The 20,024-nt window shown below is 39.0% G+C and overlaps 2 protein-coding genes and 1 long non-coding RNA gene across 6 annotated transcripts in view; 1 reads left to right on the top strand and 2 right to left on the bottom strand.

Moving 5' to 3' along the window:
• The window catches only part of LOC131322986 (probable LRR receptor-like serine/threonine-protein kinase At3g47570), a 48,914-nt gene extending 37,428 nt beyond the window's left edge, over positions 1 to 11,486 (bottom strand). The window contains exons 1-3 of one of the 3 annotated variants that reach the window (XM_058354598.1): positions 8,691 to 11,466; positions 7,980 to 8,314; positions 7,494 to 7,867 (exon numbers count right to left, since the gene is read on the bottom strand). In XM_058354598.1, the coding sequence (XP_058210581.1) occupies positions 7,802 to 7,867; positions 7,980 to 8,314; positions 8,691 to 11,418 (3,129 nt within the window). In that variant the 5' untranslated portion in view covers positions 11,419 to 11,466 and the 3' untranslated portion in view covers positions 7,494 to 7,801. Of the gene's footprint in view, positions 1 to 7,493; positions 7,868 to 7,979; positions 8,315 to 8,690 lie in introns of those variants that run through there. The other 2 variants (XM_058354600.1, XM_058354599.1) reach the window with 2 other exon arrangements.
• LOC131322991 (GDSL esterase/lipase At2g04570-like) lies at positions 2,863 to 4,302 on the bottom strand. Its single transcript, XM_058354603.1, has 3 exons — positions 3,873 to 4,302; positions 3,029 to 3,512; positions 2,863 to 2,897 (listed from the first exon to the last, which is right to left on the bottom strand). The coding sequence occupies exons 1-3, from the start codon at positions 4,242 to 4,244 to the stop codon at positions 2,878 to 2,880; spliced, it is 876 nt and encodes a 291-aa protein (XP_058210586.1). The 5' UTR covers positions 4,245 to 4,302; the 3' UTR covers positions 2,863 to 2,877.
• Positions 11,487 to 16,690: 5,204 nt separating the features above from the next.
• Positions 16,691 to 18,775, top strand: LOC131322997 (uncharacterized). Of its 2 annotated transcripts, XR_009199051.1 has the most exons (3): positions 16,691 to 16,764; positions 16,816 to 16,859; positions 18,565 to 18,775. It is a non-coding gene; the product is annotated as an uncharacterized LOC131322997 (long non-coding RNA). The 2 variants fall into 2 exon arrangements; XR_009199050.1 differs by having other exon boundaries at positions 16,744 to 16,859.
• Positions 18,776 to 20,024: the final 1,249 nt, after the last annotated feature.

The raw sequence follows: 20,024 nt of genomic DNA, 5'->3' as shown, positions 1-20,024 counted from the left end.
AAACACACACGAGCCGCAGTTGTGCATCACCATAACAAACTACACAAAAAATGCTCTCAGAAAGCTCCATGTGGCTCATCTACAACTAAAGTTGCCAAAACATACACGCCCAGGTGCATCGCCAATGACTCATAATGATCTCTACTGTGAAACTCCAACATTTTCCATGTAGCTTAACTACATCCGATCAATCTGCAAATACAGAAATCACCATGAAAAAAACATGAAGTCAGGGACGTAGACAACACATGTTAATCATCATATGTGAAAGTTCCAAATTTCTTGTTTGAGCTTTTGATGATCACAAAATATTCAGCAGTACTTGAACGCCGACATTGGCCCTGATCTAGGAACTAAGAGCATCTCCAGCCTTGACCCATTTTAAGACTCAAATTTAAAAATGGGGCAAAAATCGCAAAAATCTCTCTCCAATTTTTTATCCAAACTCTTCCCCATTTTGGGTTTTACCCATTTCTTTGTCCATATTTGGGACAACTTTTGCCTTGACCCATTTCTCCAATGGCTAGTTAGAGAGAGAAAGAGGGAGGAGGGAGAGAGAGAACCTCGTCGGTAGTGGCGGCAGGCCGAGGGCCGGCGGTCTGAGAGGTGATGTAGAAAGTGGCAGTGGCTTTGTGCCGTCTTGGGTCCCCGCGAGTTGTCGTTATCTTCTGGTCTCCAATGATGATAATGAACGAGTTTCAGAGTTGTCTCTTGTCGTTGTCTCCGGTTCTGGATTTTGTGTGAAAAAAAAATTGTGTTTGATTCTCGGGGAGAGAGAGACGGAGATGGGGAGAGAAAAATACCAAGTCTCTTCATTTTGGATTTGATTGTTTTACCTTATTTACCATTATGCCATTAAGAATAAAATGTATATATATTTTGATAAAATTTGGGTTTGAAAGCTGGAGATTTGTCTATCTAAAATGGGTTTTTACCCAAAATTTGACTCAAATTTACAAAAAAATATAGGTGAAGGCTGGAGATGCTCTAAGATAGGCTGATATATACGGCTATGCATATATTGATATTGAACAGTACATAAATGTAAATACACACATACACACATACAGAGAGAGAGAGAGAGAGAGAGAGAGAGAAAGAGTCGTAATGAAAAACACGGAGTACTAGACTTTTTACAACTAACGTCAAATTATGGATCAAATCAAATTGCAACAGTTAATAATCCAGGATAACTAATTCCGGGACTCTTAATCCTATCTTTTTTAATCCCTGAATCAAACGAGGCCTTAATGTATAGCTTATCAACAAGTTATTGCTTTCAAGTGCAATTATAACCCTCACCTCATCAGCTGTCCAACTCCTCAGGTATCCAATCATATCGTCGCCATTTTTGTTGTTGAGGACTGTTGGCATAAAGAACATGTTCGACATTGCATGATTGTCCAGAACCATTGTGATGGAACATAACCGCACGCAACAGAATCATAAAGAAGGATGTTAACAAGATTCTCTCCTTCTCTCTCTCTCTCTCTAGGGGATTTTCGTTTGGGTACTGCCGCTAGGGTTTCTGCTGCTTGGGAGGGAGGCGCCTCCTCCTCCTCCCCCCAGGCTTCGCTCTCCCTCGCTTCTCTTTCTAACTCTCCCCCTTTCCCCAGATCGCAACATCTCTTCGTCTTCTCTTCTCGCTCTTGCCGCGGTTCCATCCATTTCGATCTTCTTGGTCCTGCCGTTTTCATTGCCTGGGTTCTTCTCTTGGGTTGACCTTCTTCATGCCTAACGGCGGCGCAGTGTTGTTGGCCACTATGTTTGATTTATTTGTTTGCGGCTTTGGTCTCCCGCTGGCTCCTCCGTTGGGGGTTCCGGTTTTATGCCTAATGGTCAACGGGTGAAGGGATATGACCACACGACTTTTGTTTTGCTTCTCCCTCCTCGGTTGTGGTGGCCGGAGTTTGGGTTGGGTGGAGGTTAGTTGTTTGCGAGGCGGCAGTGTCCATGGCGGTTGGGGTGGTGGTATTGTTGTCTGGGCTTTGGCTTTTGTTTTTGCAAGTTTTCTTTGGTGGCTGATGGTGGATTTGTGGCAGCGGTGCTGGTTTTTTAGGTGCAGTATTGGTGGGGGATCCGGATCCGGATCTGTGGTGGTTTTGGGGAGGCGGCAAGAGTTTCGGAGGCTTGGTATTCGGCGGTAGCAGTAGTTTTTGCCTTTTTGGTGGCACAGTGTTGGGGGTTGGGATCTGCATCTTTGTTTGCAGGTGGCGGATTTCGGAGGGGTTTGTGGTGGTTGTTCTGTGGTGGCGGCAGCTTGGGGCAGCGGTGGCATCGGTTGTTCTGGGGCAGCAATAGGGGCTAGTTCCCCGGATTCCGGCAACGATGATGGCGTGGTCTGCTATGGCTGGCTGCTAGGCGGTGGCAGGTGATGGATCTGATCGTTTTTGGGATCGGTGGCTTACGGCTGGTTCGCGGTGATTTGGTGCTTCGCGGCGGCTGCTTTGGTGTTGGGTCTACAATTTTCGTCTAAGGGTTCCTTTGGGCTTATTTGTTGGACTTTGCCCCTTGTATTTAGGCTTTTAGGCCTTATTGGAGTTGGACTGCACCCCTTTTGTGTCTTATTTGTTTATCTAGGCATTATGGCCTCTTAGGTGTTGGTTTTGTCCCGTTGGGTGTTTCTTTGGTTGGCGCCTTGCCAATCAACGGTTTGGGTCTCGGATGGGCACTTGTTTGTCCTTCTCCTTGTTCCTTTTGGTTAGACACACAAGGCAAACGACAATGCAACAAGCCATGAGATCCTTCTTTCAATTTTTGTTTCCTGACTATTGTCTCTCTTCCTTCAATTTTCCCTCAACATGTTTTCCCTCCATGAGATCCTTCTTTTTCCATCTGAACTGAACACAACGACAAGCCATGGTTTCGAAAAGTAGTTTACAAACAGAACACAAATCCTTGTAAGGAATCTAAATGTGACAGAGTAAAATTGGAACATGGAAAGACTCATATTCACTTACTCTGGTATATATAGGAGTATTATTTTTGGACATCAATTCATTAAATGATAAGCAACAGAACTACAAACTGAGAGAACTTAAAAGAGAGAAATGTGGAATGTAGGCCCTTTCCTTATCCTGTCTAAGCAACCTAGACAACTCAGGAGAAGAAGAGGCCACCGAACTTGTCAACCTAGCATTAAAAGCCATAGCCACAATGTTGTAACTCTGCATACACTCATTTCCGCCCATGAAATTTGTCGTTCTCTCCAACGGCAAACACCCCATTGGTGGAAGCCCGCCAAGGGATATTATTCTAGCCCCCAACCCATAGAGGTTCTCGATAAATTTCTTGGCGATTCCGATGAGGAAAACTTGGTACTGATCAATGTTATATTGCGACCACCTGTCGGGGAGTGTGTAGTAGTTTTCCAAGAAGTCATTTGTCCCTAAGCTCATCACATATGGTGCTTGAGCTAGGGTTTGCTTGGCCTTGCCTTCACCAAGATAGGCTTTCAATTTCTTTTGGTAGTCCTTGTAGTACTCTAGTTCCTTCCATAGGGGTATAACTGACTGCAATGAAAGCATATAGATGGTACAAATGGATTAGGTACATTGTGTTTAAAGATGTGTTTGTAATAAGCAATAATGGGCTTGAAAACAAAGGGCACGAGGTTATAAAAGAATTATAATTTAGTACTTCCTCCGTCCCAAAAAATTTGCCCACTCTGGAAAGACGTGTAATTTTTAAATAAAAAAATAAACTACTTGTGTGGGTACTTTGTTTTTGCTAGAAGGCAATTATACTAAAGTTTAAAAGTGGAAGTCCCAGCACCATGGTTTTTATTGGCACATCTATTGCTTAGTTAAACATGGGAATCTGAACATAATAAGCTACAAATAACACTATGATTCAAATAACTAGCAACTCACTAGCACATCAGAAGTTGCATTGTCATAGCCAATTCTAGCTGACGCAAACGTGACTCCAACAGCGAAATCCTTTATGCTGTATACCGGATCCAGATAGGCTGGCACAATTGTTCTAAGACCAAGTGCCTCGGAGATAAAATCAGTCGGAATCAGGCCTTTGGAGAAATGGCCCGTTGGCCAGCCACCGTCGAAGTCACGGCCGTTAGGCTCAAAATTGCTCCTAGCAATGGTTGGAATCTGGTTGTTGTTTCCTGCATCAACTGATGAGTCTCCAAACACTATAATTGCTGGAACCTTATTTTTTCCTTCAACAAAAACTAGCAATAGAAATTGGGTTAAAATAACCCACAATGTTGCATTAGTGTGGGCCATCTCCTCTGTTTTCTCTCCCCCCCCAACCTTCTGATATGTACATATATACTGTTGAAAGTTTGTACTTGGAGGAGTGGTGTTCTTCAGTGTGGGGATTAGAGTCAAGAAGTTTGCTGGGATTTTCAATTAATACGCACATGAGTATGTTCCATTGTGTGGGCACTAATTTTTCAAGAAAAGGACATGTAACTTTTAAGGGCATTTTTCTTGCTTTAGTTTGTTTTTTTTGTTGTTGTCAAAATGGAGAAAGTTTATAATCTGACGAGCAGAAAACGTCAAAAAAATAGATAGCACTGAGCCCCATGGGAATAGAGTAGTTGTCCAAAAGTCGGATGAACCACCAAAAAAGACTTTTCTTCCTTTAGTTTGCGAAAATCATTTTATGGTTTGTTACGATGTTAAAAAGTCAAAAAAAACAAAGAAGGTAATGTAGTGTTGCACCAGTTTGGTGCCATTTTGGCTCAATCTCACATTAAAACCATTGGATTAAAGGCATCTTATTTTCTGATGCACATCTATTGGCCAGAGTGATGTGCCTGCCAAATTTAGTTAATATTTAAAGCTCTGGGGCTAGGTTTGGGGTTTCTCTGTAATATGACCGATCAAAACATCGTGTGTTATCAGACGGTAAATAAGCATCCATAACCCTGAGGATTAGTTCGGGTGGTTGGTGAGTGTTTCTCCCCCAACAATTGTCCATGGTTCAACTCTTAGGCCATAAGAAGTAATTTTTTGGATGATGACCATACCGGAAACATATTTAATCACAGTGCACGTAAGCTAGTCCGGATACTCCTGATAGTCATACCAACAACAATAAGGAGGGGTAATATCACTCTTTATACAGCCAATTAAAAGGGAATGAATTCCTACTTCGAGAGAGACATAGGAGATAAGATTTTGATTTTGAATACATCAACTATTAAAGCCAACCAAATAGTTTAGTTACTGACAAATCATAGTATCATAGTATGATATCAAGTACTCAAGATTTGGGGATCAAATCATTGTCAATCAATCACTTTCTATCTCCACCTACCCACCGAAAAAAATGTTGGTGCAAAACTGGAACCTTCAAAATCTGGAGCCTTCTGAAACTTTGAACAATCTGATGGAAACCGCTTCGAGTCATGTTACGACGTCGCTTTCCGAAAATACCATTCGCTCCCACCAATTGGTGTGCACCGGGTTATAGTGAATCTGTTCAGAGGATAAAACGAAGTCCGATCAATGATCTTCTGCCTGCATCTGCATAAACGAAGGACAAACAGAATACCGAGCCTAAGAGAATCAACTGAACCAAGGACTGTTAATTTCGTTTCTGCAAAATAACGGAATAACAACATAGAAAACAACGAGTTAGAGAGAGGGAGAGTTTCTGGATTTTTTTTAGTGTATCGAATGACTTAACCAATGGCCTATTTATAGACTTATAGCTAGGCACCCTTACGTGAAAAGTTGTGTCTTTAATAAACACACATTAGAGAGGGTATGTTGTTTGAAGACAATTAATCAATAGAAAGGATCATGCCTTTTAGTAGGCACCCTTTCAAGAAAATAATTAATTAGGAAGGGTCCTGCCTCTTGGAGGCACCCCCATGTATCACATCCCTTCCTAACAATCACACCTCATCCTAATAATCACACGCCATTCTAATAATCACAGCCTAAGTTAATAGGTGTTATAACTATTCACACAAAGTCATACCCCATGTGAAAAGGTGTCGCACTTTTTCACAAATAACCTCCCGCAACCTTTTTTATTTTGAAAAATCTCCAACAAAAAACACCCAAAATAAATTCGGATTTGGGAGGAGAGACATTTTCATGGGGTTGCTCTGACTTTAGCAAAATGGTAGTAACAGTTTGGACAATGCATTGAAGGCTCTCCAGCAGGAATGGAGGCGTGGGGATGTTGCCGCTTCCGAATCTGATCTTTCTTCTCTGACTCTTAATCCAATGTAAGTTTCTTAATTATTGAGCTATATATCATATATATCATGCAGTTTGATGCCAAGCAATAGAATCATGCCATTTAGTCCTCCATTACCCATTGCCTTCCCGGCTCTAAATGGCCTGCGCTAGTGACTACGATATTGGTCTTTTAGAGATTAATCGAGGTGTGCGTAAGCTGACCCCAATGCCTGTTGTCAAAAAAATGTTGTCACCTACCTGACTCATAATGCACGAATACTTGCGCTGACGCCATATAATCCAAATCTGAAAAATGTATGAATTTCTAAGTTTGATCGATCTCATGGCTGAAAATTTGTTGAGGTATGTGACAGAGTTTTGGAAACGGGGGATATCTAGTTAAGACAGATAAGAGGATTTCTTTTCTTTTTGCCCAATCAGTTTGAGAATTATTGTTGATATATATTTAAGTACATCAAAATTGCTCAGGTAGTTTTAATTTTTGGGCAATCAGTAGTGGGCTTGAGTCATACTTTTCGGACACCGATATCAAGAGGAGAATAGGAAATAGTTGGTAACTCCATTGAGTTCGCCGCCATAATACTCAAGTGATCTGATGGTGCCAAGTGGAAGGGTCGTCGCTACAAGGCAGGCGAATCCGCTCTTGCTAAGGTTGATTCGATCTATTATTTCCCAAGTCTCTCTGAGGTGGCCAAGGAGACGAAATGCAATAACCCAGGAGAAAATAAGCCTAATCCCTGCTAGCTTCATGTCTAACTCTAAATTTGTGGAAGACAGAGCGGCGTGGACTTTGCGTGCTTCTGGGGAATTCAGTGTAAGAACTGCTTGGGAAACTATTAGGAAGGTGTCGGCTCCAGTGACTCGGTGCAGCCTAGTCTGGTTCTCCCCCAATGTGCCTAGGTCGTCTTTCATTCTCTTAGTGTTATGTGAGGCTGGAAAAAGATTGGCTTATTGGGTGATTCTTCAACCATGGCAGCGAATTGAAGAACCCAAATGAAGCTCGGTTGGCGTGAGATGATTCTTCATTTCGAAGATATGAAGGTATGGTTGGAGAAGCTCTAATAAAGTTGCATGGATGGATGTTGGCAGTCCTAAAAGTGAAGGTGGCCGGTCTTGGTCTCATGACAAGCCTAAAACACCATTTTGGACTATCTCTTCTTTCTTTCTTCTTTTGTTCTCAGCTCATCTTTCATTTTCTTCTTTTGTTTATATTTTTTACATTTTTGGCGAATGTCTATACTTTTCCAGTTCATCTCGAGGAATGGATTCAAAAAAGAAGAAAAAAGAAAGATAACTGAACAAACCAAAATAGCAATATACTATACTTGCCTTTTTGGTTCAAATTGAAAAGCTGGTACAGTAAATGCGCCAATAGGATTCGAAAAAGTAAGCAAATATAAACGAGACGTACCCAACCGGTTAAGAGAAGTCGAAGACATACTTGGAAATATACGAAATATTGGTTATGTGGTCCTAACATATAATTCGTCAAGTTTACAATGAAAGCATTATTGGTCACAACAAAAACCAAATTGATTCATGGCGGACATTGCCAAGGTGATTAGATTCTTGCTTGCTTCCAACATTGTCTAATGGAAGTGGGATTGGTCCCCTCATATTATTCAAGGTGTGCGTATGCTTGCTCGAACACCTTGAGTTATCAACATTGTCGAGATTTCCATGTTGGCCTGGCAAGGTAATCCATGAAGGATTATGGACAATGTCAGAAAAGAAGTGATGGTTTAAAACCATGGAAAGACGAATTTACAAAAGTATTGACTAAGATTTTCAATTCCTTACCTTCAAAATATTGTTCTTGACCAAATGAAGCTCACGGAGTACGATATCGATGCTCATTCGGTCTTTTGGGGATTCTGTGGAGCATGCTAGTCCTATTTCTAAAATGGAAATCAGATACTCCATCATTTTGCTGCCATTTCTCTCCTCAGTTAAGAGCATAGGGTCTACAATCTGCATTACACGTTGAGGCAAGGCAATCCTTGTAAATTTACAAAGATTAAGGTCTCCCTCAAACATTATGTCAGTAGGTCTCTTCCTTGTTATCATCTCCAACAACAAGATCCCGTAACTATAAACATCTCCGCTAGTTGACATCTCGCTTCCCAATCCATACTCTGTAACTCGTGAAGTTCAAACATCAACGCAAAAGGATCACTATTCGGATAGCAGAAGTGATACGGAAATTAAGAAAGAGAAAACTTGCTTTCAGTACACAATGCTGGGTTTTCTAAGATAAAACTAGTACATTTACAGTGTAAATTTTACACTAACATGCAAAGTTATACTTCAGCTACTTATTTTACCATCGTCATTCCAATATGAAACAATTGAGTGTGATTTGTTTCAAGATAATTAACAATAACAAATTCGACATCTTGAATGGCATGGACAGATCAAAACCCAATGTTAATTCAATCGTTTCGCAGTGTCTAACCTCCCTTTGTGCCGGAATTTCGAGTGTAAATAGTGGAAGAGAAAGATTTAAAGTACCTGGAGCTGCATATCCAATGGTTCCCCTTACTGCAGTTGAACTACTGGTACTTGGAGTGGAGAACTCTTCACGAAATCTAGCTAGACCGAAATCTCCAACATGAGCAACCATGTCACCGTCAAGAAGGATATTACTCGGCTTTAAATCGCAGTGAATAATTGGCCTTCCGCATTGATGGTGAAGATAATCGAGAGCACAAGCTACATCAATCGCAATGTCTATTCTTTGCAGAAGATTGAGACCCACAAACTCACATCCCGCATGACAATTTGAACTTGGAATTGGATGCAACCAATTATCTAGACTTCCATTTGGCATGAACTCGTAAACTAGAGCTTTAAACTCGTTCCCTTGAAAATCTGTGCTAGAACAAGAGGTTATGATCGAAACGAGGTTTCGGTGTCGAATATTCCTTAAGGCTTCGCACTCTGCCATGAAACTCTTGGTAGCGCCACGAGTTTGAAGGTCAAGTACTTTGACTGCAACAACTAACTCCTTGTTTTGTTCAATAACACCTTTATACACACAACCGAAACTACCAAAACCAAGCAGATTCGTCGAAGAGAAACCTTCAGTTGCTTTGAGAAGTTCTCCATAAGAGACTTTCAAGAATGGATCTTTCAACAATGAAATTGTAGGTTTGGTCATTCTTTTTTTCTTGAACAAACATATGATGAAAGACGACACTACGATTACACCAACAAGTATCGAAGCTACCGTGATTCCTAATGTCCGTGAAAGAAACTTCCTATTTCTTGATCTTTTCGTGGTGCACTGAGGTAGTCGTAGTTCGGAAATGCCACCACAAAGCCTATAGTTTCCGGCAACTGATATTGCACTTGCATTTGTAAAAATGCCCTTCATTGGTAACTCTCCTTCGAAATTATTGAAAGACAAATTGAGACTCTTCAGGGCTAATGTCTCTAAAAATCTCGGAATTTGACCGAATAAATTGTTGTGAGAAAGGTCCAAATTCTGAATACCTCTCAAGGTTTCCATTGAGGAAGGAATAGATCCTTGAAAGGAATTTTGCTGCAAATACAAGTTTTCAAGGCTACTACAGCCACCAAGAGTCCCAGGAATTGCACCATACAAACTATTCTCAGAAATATCGATTTCTGCTAAACTTTTGAGGTTTTCAACTTCAAGTGGCAAGGTTCCAGATAAACGGTTGCGAGCTAGATCCAATCTAATTGACAAAGAAGTGACCGTCAAAAGTTGCCTTGGTAGGCTCCCATTAAGGTTATTATCAGAAAGTGTCAACTCTAACAAATTCTGACATTTGCCGAGATTCAAGGTTATGGTCCCGTCTAGTCTGTTTTTCTCCAAGTAAAGATTAAGCGGCAATGACAAATTCCCGATAGAGTTCGGAATTTTACCCGAGATACTGTTGCTTGAAAAGTCCAATATTTTCAACTTATGCAGATAACCTGTGCTACCGGGAATCGGGCCTGTGAATAGGTTATGATCTAGAGCTAAGGTTTCAAGATTCACGAGGTTTCCTATTGTTGAAGGAATAGATCCATACAATTGATTTAGACCTAGTACCAAGTAAAAGACAGAGGTCGATAGATTGCCCACAGAATCCGGTAGTACCCCTCCGAATTGGCCATTCTCCAACTGTACCACCATCAAGTTGCTACAATTGGTCAAAGAACTAAGAAAGGCAAGTCCATCAGATCCCTTAGTTTCAAAATTGTTATGACCAATATTTATATTAAAGAGATTTTGCAAGTTTCCAAAATCGTTTCTTACTTTTCCAGCGAAATTGTTATATTCCAATTCTAGTTGTTCCAACTGCGAAGAGTTGGATATTGAAAGCGGAATTGGGCCGTTAAATTGGTTGCCCCATAGCTGAAGGGTCTCAAGGTGAGGGAACATGACACCGAATGTCGGCGGTAGACTACCCCAAAGTCGATTATCAAGCACTGATAACCAAACTAGCGACGATAAGTTGTATAAGGAAGGAGGGATGGTACCTGAAATTTGAGTGGCACCCAACCATAATACTCTTAAATTTTTCAATTGACCCAAATCATTTGGAATACTTCCTCCAAAAGGATTGAAAGAGGCCATAAATTTTACCAGAGAAGTAAGATTCCCAATTGACGGAGGAATCCCTCCGGTCAAATTGTTCTTACTAATGTAGAGTGATCGGAGTCTCGACATTGAATAAGCCAGTTCTTTTGGGAATTCTCCAACTAGCTTATTCTGGGTTATAGTAAGGTACCTGAGATTGGAGCAACGTGATAGGCTTGTTGGAATTTTGCTTTCGAAACCGTTAATGCTCAAATTCAGTTTCTCGAGCCTGAAAAGACTACCGAGTTCAGTTGGAATTGCACCTGTAAAAGTGTTGTTTCCGAGGCTAAGCTCTCGTAGAAAGCTGAGGTTTCCGATATAAGGAGACAGAGAACCCACTAGACCTCTAGACGTTAGGTCTATAGCGGTGACTCGTTCATGTTGACGACTGCATTGGACACCATCCCAGTGACAGAAATGGAGAGACCCATTCCATGATCTCAAGGCTTGTTGATATTCTAGGAGAATATTTGACTTCAAGGCCAATAATGCATGGAAATCAGTCTCGTTGCAAGCAACATTAATGTTGTTAACAAGACTAAGGGATGATGTTTTGTCAAGGGCAAGGGCTTTGAATTGAAGCAATGGGATGAGAGAGAGAAATAAGGGTAGGAGAGAAATAGAGAGACATTTGGTTAAGAGACTCATGTTGGTGTGTGGTTTGAGTTCTCAATTGGAGTATGTTCGAACTTATATAAGCAGGAACGTAATTCTAGTCTTTGTTTGGAACGTTTAGAATTTGAGGGAAATATCTAGAGGTAGACTTGTATACTAGTGCATGCGGTCATGGCCGGGTATGTGGAATTATCCAAGGAAAAAATTAGGGTGAGTAGAATGATCCTTTAGCTCCAAAAATTGATGTATGTGGGGAGAATGATCTGTGTCGAAATCTTTATTTTTTAGGGCTAAAGCCCCTTTAGCTCGTTTGGGAAACTTACTCTTAAATTCTGTGGGCTCGAAGATGAAGACATTGATTTTGGCATTTCCTTCCTTACCTTATCTCTCAAAGTTCCTCCAAACTCAATTTTGTGAGTTCTAAAGCATTGTTTCGAGCATTTTATTTTATATTCGTTGTAGGAATTTTAAAAAAAAAAAGTAATTAGCTTTGATTGGACTTGGATAGACATGCAGATCGATGAATCGTGTTCTATTTCGTTGAATGTACGATTCAATTGTAAAATCAAATTTGTTGTCCAAAAATATATGAAAAGTTCACTGTTCTATCGATTAATGTTCGATTAAATTGATTTCACACCGAAGTTCATTTCACAGGTGTCTACACAATAAACGGTCGGAATTAATTTGGAAGTGTTAATTATGAAACCCACAGAGTCAAGTTTGAAAGGGTCCGATGGAGTAGTCTGTCAGTCAAACACGCTTTCGGATTAGCAAGAATTTCCAAAAATCTTGACCAAAGGAAGTCCCTATAGCAGTGACCCCACCAGATTTGGGACCAAAGGAAGTCCTTATAGCCATGACCCCAGATTTGTAAAGATTGAAATGCCTTTCTCTATAACAGAGAAATTTATTTACGGAGTTGCTGAAAGCGGCTCTTTACGGAGTTGAGCAATCTCAACTGGCTGTTTCAACTAATAGGAAGAAGAATAATGTTCACCCTCTTAAATGAAGAGTGAACAAAACTCAACTCTATTCTATCTAAATCGAATGTAATAAACATAAATTGGCAAATTGCATTCATCTCTTTATTTCTCGGTCAATTAATAGGTACTGTTTGTTAGCCACTATTTTCTCTCTTAATAGTTCTTTCTTTACTATATATTCCTTACATAAAAACAGAATTGGTTTTAATACAAATAATGATTGATTTAATGTCTCTCAGTACTCAATTTAAATACTTTATGAAGATAGATATCTCAATTTCATGCAAACCGCGGTCAAAACCAGAACAGAACCTGAATTTTATGGTTTGGATTGATTTGGTTCTATGCATTCTATGGATTGGTTTTGTTCTCTAAATTGACAATCTGTAGGTATTGATTTGGTTATTAGTTTACAATAAATTCGAACCAATTCGAACCATACTCACCCCTAATGAGAAGTTTGATTTCTATCAATGATATCAATGAAACTATTTTGGGACTCCATCAAAAAACGCTTTGGGAATATCAAGAATTTCCACAAATCTGGTGGGCTCTGGGGAGTAGGGGTGAGCATGGTTCGGATTGGTTTAGTTTTATAGTAAACCAAGAACCAAATCAATACATACGAATTGTGAATTTAGAGAACCAAACCAATCTATAGAATGCAGTGAACCAAATCAATCCAAACCATAAAAATACGGTTCGGTTCCGGTTTTGATCACTGTTCACATGAAACTGAAATATCTATCTTCATAAACTATTTAAATTGTGTACTGAAAGATATTAAATCAATCATTATTTGTACTAAAACCAATACTTTTCTTATGTAAGGAATATAGTAGAGAAAGAACTATTAAGAGAGAAAATAGTGGCTAACAAAAAGTGCCTATTATTGATCGGACAATAAAGAGATGAATGCAATTTGCCAATTTATGTTTATTACGTTGGATTTAGATAGAATAGGAATATAGTTTTATCATACAAATTTAGAGTATTAGATTAGAAAATTAATTGACTATGGCTTAGGCTAGTTTTATTTGGTGTATCTAAATCGTGTATATATCAATACATATACACACACATATGCACACATACATATGGTTCGGATTGGATTGAATCGAAATCGTTAACATAAATCCATAAACCAAACCATTGAACACGGTTCATAATTTTTTGAAACTGGAGCCAAACCACACTACTAAAAAACCGAACCAAACTATGCGGTTTGGATTGATTTGGACCGAATTTGCGGATCGGCGGTTTTTTTCTCACCCCTACTAGGGAGGCCCCTCCCGAAAATTTCTCCGCAAGTACCAACTAATTTTTCTTTTCGATATGATGGTCCCCGATCTCTAGTTTTGATCTGCAATGGTTCCCGATGTGTAAAGGTCCATCCTAGTGAGTTTAAATACTTTTGTTCGCAACCTTAAATTGGTTGGATGACCCATTTTGCTCTTATTAATAAATTTTCTCTCTTTCTCTCTCAAAAATTTATCTCTCATTTAATAAATTGCAGCAATCACTTCATTTTATACCTTTTATTTGCAACGCCTCATTTATTACCTTACCAACTAATTTTTCGAATATGATATCAATTCTAAAATAATCCATGTTTTTCATGGATTATTAATTAGACAAAATTACCACCCTGGCAACAGTAGAAGTTAAATTGACTCGTACTTGGAATAATTCTAAATCGCCAGTACCCAATTTCATTTGTCACATAATTAAAGGCCCTCGACACTAATTATTCCTTGGTTGTGTTTCCTGTAAGTGTTCATAGCATGACACATTTCTATAAAGAAGCTTCAAGCTTAATCACTACAACAAAATTGTGCTATTGTGAGGAACTTATTTTGTCGCGTGCTAAAGCAGGGCAAGGGCTTTGAATTGAAGCAATGGGATGGGAGAGAGAAATAAGGGTAGGAAAGAAATAGAGAGAGATTTGGTTAGGAGACTCTTGTTGGGCTGCGTGGTTTGAGTTCTCAATTGGAGTACAACCACATAATTAATTCTAGTCGCGTCATTGGTGCAAGTCTTTGTTTGGACGTGTAGAATTTGAGGGAAATATCTAGTGGCACACTCTTGTATACTAGTACATGCGGTCTTGGGCACAAGTTAGTGTGCACAATTGTCCAAAGAAGATAAATTAAATTCTGCGGATTTGAAGAAGAGGACATTGATTTTTGCTTTTACTTCCTTACCCTTTCTCTCAAAATCCCTCCACCATCAATTTTGTATGTCCTAACAGAGTTCTAAAGCATTGGCCTGCCCGAGTAGTTCAATTCGTAGAAATCGTATGCAAAAAAATATTTTAAGAATTTGCTTGCTTGGACTTGGATACACATGTAAATATATGAATCGTGTTCTATTTTGTCAAATGTATTGTTCAAGTGTAAAATTGTATTTGCTGTGCAAAAATATATGAGAAACTCATTTTTCTATCAATGTTTGACCAAATTGATTTCACACTAAATATTCTTTTCATAGGTGTCTCCAGATTGAGCGGTTGAAATTAAGAATTGGGAGATGCTGTGGTTCAGCCTCCGGCCGTCCATTTGGAGTCTTATGAAAGGGTGGGACGAAGGTCATGATGTTGCAATTTTCTAGAAATGTGCCAAAAGAGGCTGTCATATTTAAGAATTTTCAGAAATAAAAATTTCCACAAGTGAGTCAAAAACGCTTTGGGATTATCTAGAATTTCCACAAATCCCATCACTTGTGGGCCATTCTATTGGTCGCCGTACGTCGAATTGTCAGCCCCTTCGCATTCCTTCTATTTTTTGAAATCACACAAACCTTCCTTGATTAACACCTTGGCATGCTAAAGTTACCAACGTCCCCTCCTCCTCGCAATATCTCCATTTTGTAAGATAAATGCATTTTGAAATGATAGTGAATGATATTCTATTAATGTTATTGAGGGCATGGTTAATGTTCTACAGCAGCTTTGAACAAGTTTTGAGTGTGAATACTATGTTGTCGTCAACTTCCGCATTTGGATGTTGAAAAGCTTTCCAACAATATTTCTGAGAGAAGAACCACATGTAATGACCTTGTAGCTTGTCACGCCCTCGATTTTCAACTAAAATAATAATATATTTTCTACAACAAAAGTCTTTTTCTCAACTATATTTACCATTAAATGTCAAGCCAATCCAAACAAAGAATCGAAGTCTCTTCTTCTTCTTCTCTCTAAATTTTTTTTTTTAAAACATAAAGTCTCCCAAACGTATTCCATTAAAAGGGCTTCACAATTATTAAAGAGAGGAGTTTATACATAGCATTACATATGTTCAAACAAAAGGTACAACATTCAATTGCGGGTAAAGTACACAGCGTGAATTAGACTAGATGAAAAACAACTCCTTAATGATCCCAATGAAGCTCTCAAGAGACGTCTCAATGTGCACTCCATGCAATCCAAGCTAAGTGTCATGGCGAGTACCTGAAAGGATAGGGTGAGCTACACTAGCTCGTAGAGATATCCATACCTAAATTATATGCAGAAGTGAAGACAGACCTCAAGGAAAAACATTTTCCAAAAGCATATTTGTTTTGTCTAAAAAGTGGAACACAAAGAAAACCATACTCATATAGAAAAGAATATTTAACTTCAATTCTCAAATACTGACACTCTCAACTACACATGCACCCACTTCTATCTTAAATAAACTCAGGTTCATTCCCCAAACTCAAAACATACTCCTACGTTTCATTCCAGTGACGGAGAGACACTCCGGATTCTTTAACCAACCAATTTGTCTTTCTTATCCCACTTCACTGGTCACACTTGCATCTAAGTTGACACACTACACACAAAGAAGTGAAATACAATGTGCACAAAGACATTAACCTCAATGTGTCATCAAAGAACTCACACATCCACCTAATTTAATCTTTTCAAACTTAAGTTTTATAGTGTCCTCCCTCGTGTCACTTTTTATTCTGTCTTTTCGTTTTCCTCTCGTCATCAACAAGAGTAAATTATCCACCTATACGCACATACATACCGTTCAGTCAAATCTCGAGTTTACCATTATAAGTTTAAACTACAATACCAATGTAACTCTTTCACAATAGATACTATCACATCTACGGCATCAAACTTAACACGTTTCCATACCAATTAAATTACCACACAAATCCCAATTTATCAAGCCAATCAAATTTAGGAAGTCTACAAGAAGGAAGAAAGCAAGCATCGACACTTCAAACCATCTAGGACACCAACTCAGGTTAAAAGTTCATAGTTTCTCACATGAATACTTCGTTTCGCCAAAATTTCACATTCTAAGTCAACATACCAATACTCACAACCTTCTGTATTTCCACCCCTTGCGTTACAGTAAACATCACCCAATGGTTAAGTTTCGGCATTTCCACCCCTTGCGTTGCCATCTGCATTACCACCCCTTGCGTAGCAGTAAATACAACCCAATAGTTGGATTTCTGCGTTACCACCCCTTGCGTTGCAGTACTTCCCCAGTACAACCCTTGGACTACAATCAATTTATCTCATCAATCAGATAACATCAACATCAAGCGCTTTTTCCCAGTCTCGATGTACTACAAAACACATCGATCAAACCAACTCAAAGAATAACTATGCATAAATAATACCATCTTCACGATTATAACAATAAGAACACCCCAAGTCCAACTCTTTCATGTAGTAAATCCACCACATATCTTCATCAATTAAATAACATTAACACCAAGGCATTCGCTTGCATATCCACACATCAATACACATGACACTTTAATCACGCCGGACATCAAGAAGCTCACTCACACACATACTCTCACACACCTTTTACTTAGATTCTGGGCTTACCATTACCAATATCATTTTCTGTTATCACGTTTTTATTTTTAAAGACTTAGATATACCTTAGGTTCTCGAACGACCAATTTCTCTTTACCGATTCATTTACTAAAACATGCCATTTTTAACTAAATCAACTTTTCAAATCTCTTAAATTGAACCCACATACCAAAACACGCACACTAAACCAACCCCATGGATACAGCACATAAAGAAGAAAAACTGTTTATTTTTCTCTAAGTATCGAACAACATCAATGTCAATACACCAACAATGCATATCTCTTATACACCACAAGTTCTCTTTAATCCAACACCTAATCATCTAAATCAATCCATTGTATCCCCACATGTCAAATTGGCAAAGTTAATCCTTTACATTAGACTATATCCAATTAAACAACGCTAATTCAAGGACGACACTTGAACCATTGAAAAGTATACTTCTTTTTCTTCGATCCATAGGTCAATACATCAAAAACGAAGTTCGGATAACCTTACTATGGCCTTGCGATTATAGCTCAGCGTAGCAGTGAAACTGGTGCAAAGCAGAATTTGGGTCAGTTTTGGATGCAAATCTGTTATCACTCGGACATACCCATGATGCATGGGATGTATCATTGGAAAGCTTTATATGTCTAGTTTCTAACAAAACAAACGGTGCATCATTTCGAGTCCCGAGCTAGAAGTTATGGCCATTTTACCAAGTCCGCCGGTGCTGTCAGATTCTACGCGGAAATAAGTAAAATTGATTGAAAAATCATAACTCTCTCATCTTAAACCCAAAAATAGTGAAACTAAAGCTAAAAGTTGCACCACGACAAGCCCTACACTCAGTAAAAATACCAGGTTCAGAAACGAGAGGAGATTAACCCAACAATCAAAAGAAAAATAGTTTCGCAACCATTTTCGCACCTATCAACCAACCCAGCTTTAGAAATTCACCAAAAATTGTACACTTAACCAAATTAATTGATTCCAACGCCAATCTCTTCTTAACTTAAATATGCACCTCCTGTAAAAGACCCAAAGCCACCCAAAATGTTCGTCATGCCCAGAAAGTTAAAAGAAGACAGCCACGCACAGATTCGCACATCCAGCAAACAGCCCGTATTCAAAAATTCATAACTAATTGTGTGATTATCGGTTTTGCATGATCTTGGTACCGAAATCTTCGTATTGAAACGTACTTTAACAGTTATGAAGACACTAAAAATTGATTCCTAACAGAAGGGCCCCCAAAAGGCAGATTACCAGAACCCACGAAATTTTCAGCATACAATGGGTTTATTCAAGACTCAAATAGATGATCAAACTTGATTCTTGTACATCTAACCAACACTTAAACATGTAAAGAAGGTAGGAGATCCCTATCTCGAAGGTTAGAAGCAAGCCCGAACATGGAGGAAACTTCGAAGTGCTCCGATCACGAATTTTCTTGGATGGATAGGAAGCTCTCGTCGCGTAGAACAACTTTAATACTTGGGATTTTTTCAAAATCTCTTTCTATGGAGATGAAATCAAAGAGAGAAGTTTGGAGGAGAGGTGAGAGAGAGCCGGCCGGGAGAGTGGAGAGAGAGAGAAAAAGAAAAAGAAAAAAAAGGATTTTTCTTCTCTACACACACACCCCCACCTATTTATACTAGCACCAACACCAATCACACTCACACCCCTCCACTAACAACCTTACCACATTGACCCCAAATCTCATATTCACATCATATTTCACATTTCATAGTATAATTTCGCATTAAAATTATTAAAATAAATACGGGTCTCTACATAGCTAGCCATGGCCCCAGATTTGGAAAGCTTGAAAATACATCTTTTCTCTACATTATTATGATAAATATTTTCTGAAATTGGAAGTCAATGATATTCGATCAATCTGATTGTGGGCATGATCAATGATCTTGAAAAGTTTTTTAGAAATGAATGCTTTTGATCATCGGAACTAAAGAAAAGACCAATTCAAAAAAAAAACTCGAGGACCGTTTAACCTTGGAGAGGATCCTTTTGCGTTTTACATTCCCGTTTTCAATTGGAATTAATGAGTAAAATATAAATTGCAAATCAATACCAGCTTTGAATTTCTCTAGTTAGATTTTTGAATTTTTGTAAGCTTATTTTCAGCGCAAATCTACTATCTCCCGATGGATCTATCTAGTGGAACGACTTTGTGTCCGAATCAAGTAGAAGGACCATGTGGGATACAAGACATATTTGTCGGAATAATCAAGATCGATTTCATCCAACGATCGTCCTAAGGCTTTATTTGGAACCTGAAAATAAAAAGTAGAAGAAAGAAAAATATTTGCCTCAATTGCTTCCTCCATCGTTGTCGTTCCCCCTGCGCCAACTCTCTCTCCCTCCCTTCCTTTCCCTTCCTCCATCGTTGTTGCTCTGCTTACCTCTGACGGCCTGCTACAATTTGCATCAATTTCTTGCTTGAGCCCTTCCACGGTCGATTCGGAGATTATACACAAGTAAGTCCTCAAAGTTAAGTGATTTTTGAAATAACTGAATTTAGACGCCAGAGTTTCTAGCCTCCAGGGGTCGTTATTGATACTCTAAAATGGTTAACTTACCCAAATAAAAAATAGGGGCTTCTGGAATCCATTAAAGACTAATTAACAAAACCAAGAACAATGACCAAGCGGGTATCTATAACCTTGAGAGTCCAAATTAACAAAGCACTAGAGATACAGGGAAAACCAAACAAACCAGAAGACAACGTAAGGTGTTCGGCAAGGTGCACAGAAACTTTGAATGTAGATTGCAGGAGCTTTATCTAATAATAATGAACATGATATATATATATATATA

Source organism: Rhododendron vialii, chromosome 4a (assembly GCF_030253575.1).
Source record: "Rhododendron vialii isolate Sample 1 chromosome 4a, ASM3025357v1".
In the NCBI taxonomy this organism is placed as follows: Eukaryota; Viridiplantae; Streptophyta; class Magnoliopsida; order Ericales; family Ericaceae; genus Rhododendron; species Rhododendron vialii.
This window is presented reverse-complemented; position numbering and strand designations above follow the sequence as displayed.